The sequence below is a fragment of the Trachypithecus francoisi genome, unplaced genomic scaffold, assembly GCF_009764315.1.
Source record: "Trachypithecus francoisi isolate TF-2019V2 unplaced genomic scaffold, Tfra_2.0 Lachesis_group5, whole genome shotgun sequence".
Classification (NCBI taxonomy): Eukaryota; Metazoa; Chordata; class Mammalia; order Primates; family Cercopithecidae; genus Trachypithecus; species Trachypithecus francoisi.
Genome location: NW_022681470.1, coordinates 70258100 through 70270260, shown reverse-complemented (window position 1 = coordinate 70270260; position 12161 = coordinate 70258100). Strand labels below are relative to the sequence as shown.

The following is a 12161-nucleotide window of genomic DNA, read 5'->3' as shown; positions in this document are numbered from 1 at the left end:
AAAATAATCATTGACAGTCAATTGCATGTGTAAAAAAGTCAACGGAAATATCAAAAATACCTCTTCCTACTTCACATTTCATTTCAAGAAATTCAATAAATACATATAGCACCTGACATGGTACCTAGCATAGAATAAATGCTCAATAAAGGCTAATGGTCATAATATTAATCATAGAATTCTCATACACCTCTTTGTAGCAGTGATGTAGTTAACCATCTTCCCTATTCTATTTATTTAACTTTTTTTTTTTTTTTTAAAAAGACAGAGCCTCACTCTATAGCCTAGGCTGGAGTGCAGTGGCGGGATCTCAGCTCACTGAAGCCTCCAACTCCTAGGTTCAAGTTATCCTCCTGCTCAGTCACCCAATTAGCTGGGATTACAGGCATGCACCACCACAGCCAGCTAATTTTTGTGTCATATTCCCCACTTTGATAACAGTTAGTGGTACAGGATGTTATGGCATTTAACTTTTTCCTTTCATTTTTTTCTTAGCTAATGCTTTCTGTCCTCTTTAGAGTATACTCAGTGTTTCACATTTCCCCATATTTCAACTGAAGTTTAAAAGGAGCTATGCATTGAGTCTATATTCTTTAGTCTGTTGACAACAATACTCACATTGTCTTACCACAAATACCTACATTGTGTCAGTCTAACAATGCTTGAACCTAAACCTAAGATTCCTGTGTGCAATCCAAATAAAATGACTTGGGTGGTTTTCAGTTCTCCTAGATGATGACTACTTTGAGGAAAGGATCAAGTCTTTTTCATCTTTGTATGTCTACTGCCTACACAATGTGCACGACATAAAAGTCACTGCTTGTTAAATCAGATGATGAGATATACCGTATAAGCAGTACCTGCATCTGTAAAGTTCCACTGATCAGCAAGGAATGGTATCTTTTAATAAAGTTCTAAGAAAAGCTCCATTCATTCCTAGGCCAATTCCACCTGAATAAACTACTGAAATCTAAAATTCAATGTACTTAAAGTCTTCATTTTTGGGGATAATGCTATAACTACAACTAGATCCTTACTTTAAGTCCCTCCTGTAGCATTCTACCCTACTAACTGCTACCTAATTAATCTTCTATTTCAGCACAGATCTTATGCCATTTCTGCATTCAAGAAGCCAAATTCCCTCCACCTACTGAATCATGTACCAACTCTGCATAGGCATTTGAAATCCTGAGTAATACAGTTATCAACCCATGATTTGGTCCTCTCCCCTTACTCAACACAGAATTCATGATGGGCTTTTCCTCATACCATGCTTGTACTTGGAATGTTTTTTTCCTAATAATTTCCCCAGTATCTGCTTGTGAAAATCTTACCTATTCTTGAAGGTCCTTCACAATCTGTTTTCTTTTACCAATTTATTTGTATCCCTTAACTGGACACAATATATACCTTCTCTGAATCCTCTATCATTCACCTTCATACCCTTTATGACATTTACATCATATTAATATTACCTTTATGCTTTTATTATCTCCTTTACGAGACTGAAAAGTCTTAATAGCTGCAGGCAGAGGATTCTATCTAGCTTGTAAAACAGGTATTAAATAAATATTTATTAAACTGAGTTATAAAAAGATAATATCTTTACAATTTTTTTGAAAAACTTTCAAGGAAAAGAATCTTAAGTAAGAATCTATAAGGATCTATAAGTATAACATCATTTTGGGGGTCATATGTTCTTCCAAAGATATACATTAACCTTAAAAAAAAACCTGTTATTGCTAAAGTACCTAAAATTTGTCTAATTTTAAGATTATAAATGATACTTTTCTAAGTCTTTTTGAAGGACATAAAATTGTAGATATTGAACCATTTTAAGATATAAAACTAATAATTCATAATGTTTAATTAAAACTCTTTGTCTCTCCTCAGATTTTAAATCTCTTGGTTTTCTATAAGATTGCAAAGTAAGTTTGTTAATTTGCTTGGTCAGAATTAGTACTTAAATTTCATATGTATAATAAAACACTACTATCGCAGCAATCAAAAATCATCTTTTGGCCAAGCAATTCAACATGAAAAAAATCTGTCCTACATATAATTCTCAAAAAATACAACAAACAAAAACATGTATGTATAAATACATGTATTTATATTGAGTACTGGAAACAATGTAAATATCAATAATAGCCATTTGCAAATACATAGTGCTTACCATGTACCAGATACTATTCTAAGCCTTTTACATATACAACTATTTAATCCTCACATCAACCCTATAAGGTAGGTAATTAATATTATCTCTATTTTACAAATGAGGAAACTGAGGCACAGAAAGGTTAAATAACTTGCCCAAAGTCACACTAGTAATGGTGAGCCAGCATTTATATTCACACAGCATGGCTCCATAGTGCTTATTTTTAATCCCTATACTGTACTGCCTCTCTTAATACATACCTAAATATACAGATATATTAAAGGTGTCCAAGGTACACTGTTAAGATGGGGGGAAAAATGCAAGCTCAAGGCAATATGTAACACCCATTTAAGTTTTTTAAAAACAGACAGGTAGGTAGGAAAGTTATTGGAAGATATATGATAACCATTAAAAGAGTGCCTATTTCTGGTGAATAGGTCTAGGCCACAAAGTGAATAGGGAGGGATAATTTTTATTTTTACTTTACAAACTTCTATTTTGTTTGAATTTATTTTATAAATTAGTTTTATAATTTTAGAAAACTAATTAATAAAAGGAGAATCATTTTACTCCTTGGGGCCTTAAGTTATGGAGAGAAATTCTTTTCTACCTCCTTTCTATTTTGTATATCCATAGTCAGAGACTTTTGCAACTTCTGTCTTTTAATTTGGTCTTTCATCTTTTCTCTGACTGACCCAGTATTCAACAATTATACACTGAGTACCTTCTAAATACCAAGTATTTTACTAATTCATCATATAGATGATGAATATTACACAATCCCTAAGCTGAGAAACTTAAACTCTCACGGCCTTGACTGAATACATTCTGCTTCCCCACCTTTCTCTCTCAAATAGTTTAAGAAAGGGCTTTATTAAAAGGAATAGTAAACATTTTAAACCTCTCTCCTAAAATCCTGCCTGATATATCCTAACTGTCTACTCAACATCACCCTGAATATTTAATAAGCATCTCAAATTCACATGTCCAAAACGGAAGCCCTGATTTTCCTTCTAAATTTACTTCTTCCACAGCTTAGTATATGGAAACTACATTATCTCAATTATTTGAGCCAAAAACTTTGAAATCATGTAAGACAGAATCATGCCCATTCTACCTTCAAAATACATTCAGATTCTAATAACCATTCTTCACCACCTATGCCAGCAGTCCCCAATCTTTTTGGCACCAGGAACCAGTTTCATGGAAGACAATTTTTTCATGGACAGGGACAGGGGTGGGGGTGAGGGTGGAAATTGTTTTGGGGTGAAACTGTTCCACTTCGGATCATTAGGCATTAGATTCTCCTAAGGAGTGTGCAACCTAGATCCCTTGCATGTGCAGTTCACAATAGGGTTTGTGCTCCTATGAGAATCTAATGCCACTGCTGATCTGACAGGAGGCGGAGCTCAGGCAGTAATGTTCACTTGTCCGTCACTCACCTCCAGGTACCTGTCTGTGGCCAGGGGACCCCTGACCTACACCACTAATGCCCTGTCCAAGCCATCGCATTTTCACCTGGGGTGCTGCAACAACTCCAAAATTGGTCTCCCTGCTTTTCCTTCTGCTCTCCTACATTCTGTTTTACACCAAGTAGCAAATGATCCCTATCTCATCAATCCTTTGCTCAGCATGACCCAATAATGTCTTAGCTCATTTAGAATAAAAGTCCAGTTCTTAACATGGCCTATAATGCTATACAGGATCTGCCTGCCTGCCTCCTCACTTCTCTAAGCATTCTTCCTACCGCTCTTTCTGTTCTGCTTCAGCCACACTGATCCTGCTGCTTCTTGAACACCAAGCACACTCCTGCCTCTAAGCCTGTGGACCTATTTGTCTCCTCTTGCCAAGACATCCTTTCCTTACATATCTACAATGCTCCCTCTCTCGCTTCCTGAAGGTCTCTGGTCAAATGTCCCTTCTCAATAAGATGACCACCCTATATAAAAATAGCAAACCACCCCTTCTCACCCCTTTAGCATTCCCTTCCCCTTTCCTTTAGTTTTTCTCCATAGCGTATTTACCTCCATCTGTCATATATTTAAATATTTGCTTATTGTCTGTTCTGCCTCTATAATATAATGTAATGTAAGCTCCATGCAGGCAAAGTCTTCTGTTTTGTTCACTGCCAAATTAGAACTATGCCTGTGTCCCAGCAAGCACTCAATATATTTCTAATGAAATGAATTAAAAACGGAAAGAAAGAGTCCAAGACACTCACATAAATCATGAGTAGTTCTGTAAGCAATGGAAAGCTAAATCTACAAATCATAAATATTCAAAGCATTCGTGTTATGGAGAAAACAACTGTTCAAGGTTTGCTTTCTCAGTAATAACTATTCGCACATATGAAAAGTTACTTTTCTATGACACAGACCAACTTCCTAATCTACGGAGGTGTCACTGATGTGTAAAAGAAAACACACTGTTCATCACCCAGTTCACTGCACTGCTGAAGCCAAATCTGAGAAATTACTGCAGATTTTCCTCTTCCTAATCTCAAATCCATCACAGGTCCCATGGACTCTATCCTCAAATATCTCCACTGGTGCCCCAGAAGGCTAAGCCAGCAGCACCTTTTGACTAGCCTCCAGTATTCGCCTTTTTACTGCTTCTAATCTTACCTTTCTACAACCTATTCCCCATACAAGAGCCAGTGACCTTTTTAAAATGTAAATCAGATTGTGTCACCCCTCAAGAAGTCCAATGGTTTCCCAATGCACTTGAATAAAAGCCAAAGTCCTTACTCTGCTGTACAAGGCTCCTGTCTACTTCTCCAACAGCCTCATGTACCAACAAGTGCCTCACATTGTCCTCGCTCTGCTCCATTCCAACCAAATGATGCCTTTCTTGGTCATCAAACATCCCAAGTTTGTTTTTACACTCATCCCCGTACCTGTATCTTACGTTCAAATGATTGTTTCTTTCGTCATTCAGAACTTCTCTTAAATGCCACCTTCTCAGAGAGAGCTCCCTCAACTACTTAATTCAACATAGTCCCCCAGTTGTTATCTGTTAGATCTCCCTTTGTTAAAGATCTGTATAGTTCCTTTTATTACCCAATGTTCTCTTGCTTTTTGTTTTTCTGTTTGACTTTTCACAACAAGAATTTAAGTTTCAGGCCTGGCGTGCTGGCTCACACCTGCAATCCCAGCATTTTGGGAGGCTGAGGCGTGAGAATCGCTTGAGGCCAGGAGTTTAAGACCAACTTGGGCAACACGGAGAGATCCAATCTCTACAAAAACTTTAAAAACTTAGCCAGGGATTACATGTTGCACGCATGTAATCCCAGCTGAGGCAGGAGATCACTTGAGCCCAAGAGTTCAAGGTTACAGTGAGCTATGATTGTACCATAGCACTCTAACTTAGGAGACAGAGCAAGACCCTGACCACCCCCAACCAAAAAAAAAAAAAAAAAAAAGAATGTTCTTGTCTTGTTCACCTAAAAAGGAGCCTACTATACAGTACATGCTCAATAAATTTGCTGAATATTTAATTAATCCAGAGTCTCTATTTGCATTATAATTTACTAACTTTATATTACAAAACCATCTTAAAATTAAACAATAGACACCTAAAATGAATGGTCAAAAGAGACAAATTTTATGGTCATGTGACCATTCAAAGTCAGGTATGGTTGATAGTAAAAAAGGATCTAAAATAGTAGAAAATTTAAAAGTCATAAGTCTATGACTTTAAAAGATTATAAAAATTTTCCACACTATTCAAGTAAAATCAATTGAAACATCAGCTTCAAGAGGTATAAGGGATAGTGAGAAGATGGTAGAAAAAAACTGAAAAATTATGTGGAGAAGGAAAAGGAAGAGGAAGAAGAGGAAGATACAGCTACAAATAACAGAGGTAAGCTAAGATTGAAAATTTTGCAATAGATAATCTCCAACATGAATAATCCACACTGGGTAATAGAATATTGACTATAATTACATTCATCCTACTGACCTTGTTCTAAATTATTATGGATTATTACTACGCAAGTTATTTTGTTCCACACCAGAGGTGGCTGTATTTTGCTATCAGATGACATGACCTCTAATTCAATAATGTCTGTAATGCACTGGTATCCTCAGATAAAAGCTGTCTATAATGTCTGAACAAAGGTGAATTAGTTATCCAATTCACACACACAATTAACTCTCTTAATACCTGAGAGACCATAGAGCCCCTTCTGAATTTCCTATTAAATACTGCATATGGAGGTCTTCCCTCCATCTGTAGTTATCTTGTGCTGTACTTCACAATAAACAATATTGTTTATTGCCTCCATCAAAAATCTTGCATTCGTTATCATATGAGACCTCATTCCAGAAAGCAATGACTTCTTTTTCTAAAAAAATGTATTGAATACAAATGTTATGCCTATTAGTAAAGTACAATAGTTATATAAAAATAATAATGCCTTCACGAAATATGGGAAACAATTAAAATTTTTTTACTATTTTACGAACACCTCTTAAAACTCAAATGGCAATATGTATTAAGTGAATTTATATTTATATGTGTTTGCAGTCATCCTAAATAAAAAACTATTTATTTAAATTCAGGTATTAAAGGGCAAAAAAAAAATCAAAACATAATATTTTTTGCCACCTGTTCCCTCTACAAAGAGCTGAAATTTCATAAATAGTTTGAAGGCAGAGAACTATGCCCCTGCTTTGTACCCATATGTGATGCCAATGGCTGTATTCATAAAAACTCAGATCAGAATAACTAGGTAACGTCAAATGTTAAGCAAACACCCTTGACTTCTAAAAGAAGGAGGTTATTAATTAATTCTTCAGGGGATGCTTTTCATTTTAGTCATCTAACATAATGTATCCTTTCAGCAGGGAACAAGCGAACAAAATATCACTAAAATAAAATCTAGCTCTCTTACCACACATTCACATTAAAGTTCTCATTATATTAGGTAAATTTCATGAGAAAGTAAGTAGTGAAGTAAATCTACAAATGGTACCATAGTTCACATGAAATCTGCTGTTCACCTGGGTTTTCATTTTCCCTCACAACTCAAAGTAGGGAGGTAGAGCAGAGGAATAGGAAATGGTTTCTTAAACATGTTTCATATATTCTATCTGCTCATGAAATGACAGAGAGAAACTGGAAGCTAAGCAGGTGACATTCTTCACTGCATAAACAATCCAAACTACAAACCAACCTTCCGCATGCTGCAGCACAAGAAATACTGACTCCTCAGAGATGATGTACTTATGCAGACACACCATGTTGGGCACACAGCGGGGGATGATGGTCTTTCTGTTCCTGCTGTATTCACTGCTTTTCCTTAGACCCTGACAGAGAACAAAAAGGTCAGTTGTATCCTCAGTTGCCTTTGGAGCCTGCTGTGCTCTGTGTTTATCAACCAAACTAATCTATCTGAGTTACTCTGGGCTTCAGAGAAACCACTCATCTGCTGCTCTATGCCCCCCAGTCCCTGGAGGCTCTGCTGATGGCATCTGGCATGAATCCAGAGAAGGAAGATGCCACAAAGCTGCCATTAAAATCAATTACGTGGGTCAGTGTTTTTATTAGAGATGCTCTCAAACTAAGTCATCAGGATGACACACAGTTATTTCTCTGTGACCTTTTCTTAAGCTTTATTTTACTTATCTATATCTTTAAAGCAGTAGACATTGTAAGACCAATGCAAACTCCTGAGACATAAAACGTATTCTTAGATTAAGCAGGCAATTTTAAAATCCTATCCCCCAGAAGTGCAAACAATATTAAGTCTTCTTACAAGGAATAAGGTTTGTCTATTTTCTGGTGTCATACTCTGTTTTTAAAAACTGGGGAAATGTCAATGATAAAGTATATTCACACACATACACACACACACACACGTGTTTCAGTACGTGTCAATGTGACCTACTTCCATGCCTTATCAGCAAAAGAAAAAGCATCAGAAAAAGAAATATAAAATTAATAAATTCATCTTCTGAATGCTGTGAAAATGCTTAAATTAGGCTATTTTCAGAATATGTACTAGCACAGCCCATTCCAAATACAATTTCAAAATTTCAAAATTGAGGGTTCTTTCTCTCCTGATTAATTTAGTTATAAATTACATTATGTATAGAATCAAAATTAAATTTAGATCAAAAAGAGGACCAGGAACGCAGATCATGCTTTCCCAAAATACCTGTAACAAGACTTTAAGGCAAAATTTTAGCTCTTAAGAACTGTAGTGATAATCGAAGGTGAGACTGTGTGTAGTCTTCACGACTATAAAAAATGTTCTTGAGATGTATTTACACACTACACATTCAGACAACATGAAATGATTCTTCAATTTATCCAAATTATTTCCTCCATACTCTGTATCAAAAAAAAATATTGTTAAATGCATGCTATCAACCATGACGGAAGGACAGAAAAAAAAAAAAAGTAAATAAATATCACCAGAAACAACATTAAAAGACATTCAAAACCTAGGGGGGAAATATTAACTACTTAGTTAGTATTAACTAAATACTAACTAAAATATTTTCTTTCAGAGGCATAATTTGAAATTAAAATTTTAAATTCATTAAACATATAAATTTTACTTACTCTTTTTTTTTTTTGAAACAGGGTCTCACTCTTGTTGCCCAGGCTGGAGTGCAATGGTGCAATCTTGGTTCACTGCAATCTCTGCCTCCTGGGTTGAAGTGATTCTCCTGCCTAAGCCTCCCGAGTAGCTGGGATTATAGGCGCCCACCATTACACCCGGCCAATTTTTGTATTTTTAGTACAGACAGGGGTTTCACCATGTTGGCCAGGATGGTCTTGAACTCCTGACCTTAGGTGATCTGCCTACCTCAGCCTCCCAAAGTGCTGGGATTATAGGCACCGCACATGGCTACAAATTTTACTTACTTTTAAAATGAAAGTCTGTTCTGTCCTTGTGTCCATTACAAGTAAAACCTACATAAAAGACATGAGTAATAATTTATTAACAATACAATGAAACATTAACTCTTAGCTTTAAAATAAACTTTAAGAGTGGGACAGGGTTGAAATTTAATCCCCTCCCCAAAATTGTTCATTTCTGAATAATTTTTTTAAGTTGGCAAATTATAGGATCAAAATAATCTTATCCAAAATAGGCTTTATTATGGTTTCCTTTTCTAAAAATGACATATTTTAGAAACATTACTGTTTCCTAAAGTATTTTTAAATGTATTTCTTAGAAGTAAAGGACATATTATTTTAAACAGAGTTTTCCCTCTTGGAACACATATGATCAACAGGAAGTGGTTCAAAAAAAATTGTTCAAGTCTCAATTTTCTTTCTAAAATCTCCTATGTAGCAACTTGCTATAATGTGGTCTCAATAACTCAGGCTCTAGCCTAAGGCATCCTTTTGGTACCACTTCACCCTGGATTCACCTTAACACCTCTTTCCACCAAATCCTGTCAGCTCTGTCTTCAAAATGTATCCAGAATCTGAACTCACCTTACCATTTCCACAGTTAATACTCTGATTCAAGCAAAGACCAACTCTCACCTAACTTGTAACTATGGTGTCCCAACTGACCTCCCTGCTTCCATCTGTGCTCCCCTGTGGTCTATCCTCAAAGCAGCGGCCAGGGTTTTCTTTTTAAAACATAAGTTAGAACATGGCACTCTTCTTATCTCACTGAGAGAAAAAGCTTAAGCCCATAAAATGACCTCAAGACCCTTCACAACCTCTCACACATTGCCCCCTTAAACTACTCATTCCCACCCCTCATCTTGATGGATAAAATAAATTAACAGAAGTATGAAATTATCCCACCCTATTAAGGCTTTATTATTTTGGAAATACTACAATAGCAAAGATTGGTAAACTTTTTCTTTAAAGGGCCAGGATGTAAATATTTGGGGCTCTGCTGGCCTATGCAGTCGCTGTTACAGCTTTTCAACTTTGTCATTATACAACAAAAGCAGCCGCAGACTGAAATTGGCCTTGGGAGGAGGATTTGTACTACAGAAATCAGCAAACACTGCAAATGAGCCTCTCCGCCCTACCAGAGAGCTGTCAAATATCTACCAGCCCACCACTGGATAAGGAGAGACAGAAATTAAGGATGAAAAAAAAAGATGTTAAGCTTGAAAAAAATAAAGAATTTTTAAAAGGTGAGAAGAAACAGGAAAGTTGAGATGGAAAACCAGTTTGAGAAGATGGAAAATTCCATTTTAGATAATCAAGTTGAAAAAACAGTGACAACTTCATCTTTGTCTTCTCTTCTGAGTGTCTGACCTACACTACTTAAATTTCCATTAATTTCAATACAATATTCTCACAGGTACCGAATATCCTCTTCCCAAGGCCCTGACTTCATCAAACAAACACACAAACAGCCTGCTCCTCCTCCTATGGTACTAAGTAACACCATCTTCCATTCATGCTCTGAAACAGCGGTCTGAGTTACTATGAACTCTCTCCTGTCTCCCACCTTCCGAACAAGTGACTGATCCAGTATTCAACAATTATACACTGATCACCTTCTAAATACCAAGTATTTAGAATCAATTCTAAAGCAATCAAATCAATTCTACCTCCTAAGCACTTCTCTTATCCACCCTCTATTCTCTAATCTGCCATATTTTAAGCATTTACTATGTGCTATACTTTACCCATGTGTAATCAATATTAATCCTCCTAACAAGTCAATGATTTATTTTGTTTTATTTTATTTTCATTGAGACTGGGTCTCACTCTGCTACCCACGCTAGAGTGCCGTGGTGTGATTTTAGCTCACTGCAGCCTCAACCTCCCAGGTTCAAACGATCCTCCCACTTCAGTCTCCCAAGTAGCTGGTACTACAGGCATGTGCCACAATGCCTGGATGAATTTTTTTTTTTTTTTTTTTGGTAAGACAGGGGTCTCACTGTATTGCCTAGGCTTGTCTTGAACTCCTGGGCTCAAGTGATCCACCTGCCTTGGCCTCTCAAAGTGCTGAGATTATAGGGATAAGCCACCAGGTCTGGCCCAGTGAAATAATTTGACCATCCTATTCTACATTAAAAGACATTACAGACATGTCTTCTTATGGACATAAGACATTCTTATTATGTAGAAGCTATAAAGGTCGGTAACAGTATCTAACAAATGTGAGGATTTCAGTAAGATAATCTTATAAAAGTACAGCCAGTTGCTATTACTGCTATCACTATTATTGCTTCTTTTTCCCTGAAATGTTCCCCCAGCCACTTATCAAACAAGTATGCATCTTTCCATACGCAGCACAAATGTCACTCTATCTCTCAGTAACACTGACTACTTTCTTCCTTTCTTCTGCTGTTTTACACAGCACCAACATCTATTGTAGCATCTCTAACCCTTCAATTTGGGGGTCTGTCTCCCAATGAGACTTCAAGCTCTTTATGTGCATGCGGTAAGGCAGGATAATGGGCCCCAAAGATGTTCATACCCTAAGAATCCCCAGCATTTGTGAACGTGCTATGTTACTGGCAAAAAGGCCTTTGCAGATATAATTAAGGTATGGACCTTAAAACAGAGAGATTACACTGGATTATCTGGGTGGGTTCCAAAATATCACATGAATCCATTTCAAAAACAGAGAACTATCTTCTACAAAAAGAAATGCAAAGCACAGAAATGATATGGCTGAAAGGAAAATCATATTCAAAGCATGAAAGGGATGCATGGCTGCTGGCTCTCAGGTGCAAAGGCCCACATGCAAGAACTGAAGAGAGGCTTCTAGGATCTCATAGCAAGCCTAAGAAGGAACCTAGGCAACTTCTAGGAGTACAGAGCAGTCCTTGGCTGACAGCCAGCAAAGAAACAGAGTTCAGTCCTACAACTCTATGGAAAGAACAGAATTCAGTCAACAACCTGAATGAGCTTGGAAGCAGATTCCTCTCCTGAGCCTCCAGTAAGGAATATAGCTTTGCCAACACGTTGATTTCAAACCACCAACTGTGTTAGACTTCTGACCTATAGAACTTTAATAATTTAGTTGTTATACACTGCCAACTTTGTGGTGATTTGTTATGAC

At 36.6% G+C, this 12161-nt stretch overlaps 1 protein-coding gene across 18 annotated transcripts in view; it reads right to left on the bottom strand.

Annotated features, from left to right (window-relative positions):
- RPS6KC1 (ribosomal protein S6 kinase C1) overlaps nucleotides 1-12161 on the bottom strand; it is a 218266-nt gene that overhangs the window by 35078 nt on the left and 171027 nt on the right. For all 18 annotated transcript variants that reach the window (XR_004434345.1, XM_033199771.1, XM_033199778.1 and 15 more), the window contains 2 exons: nucleotides 9035-9082; nucleotides 7335-7467 (listed from right to left, as the gene is read on the bottom strand). Coding sequence is in view for 17 of the 18 variants with exons in the window: in XM_033199771.1 (XP_033055662.1) it covers nucleotides 7335-7467; nucleotides 9035-9082 (181 nt within the window). In the remaining variant the exon portion in view is untranslated. The remainder of the gene's footprint in view (nucleotides 1-7334; nucleotides 7468-9034; nucleotides 9083-12161) is intronic.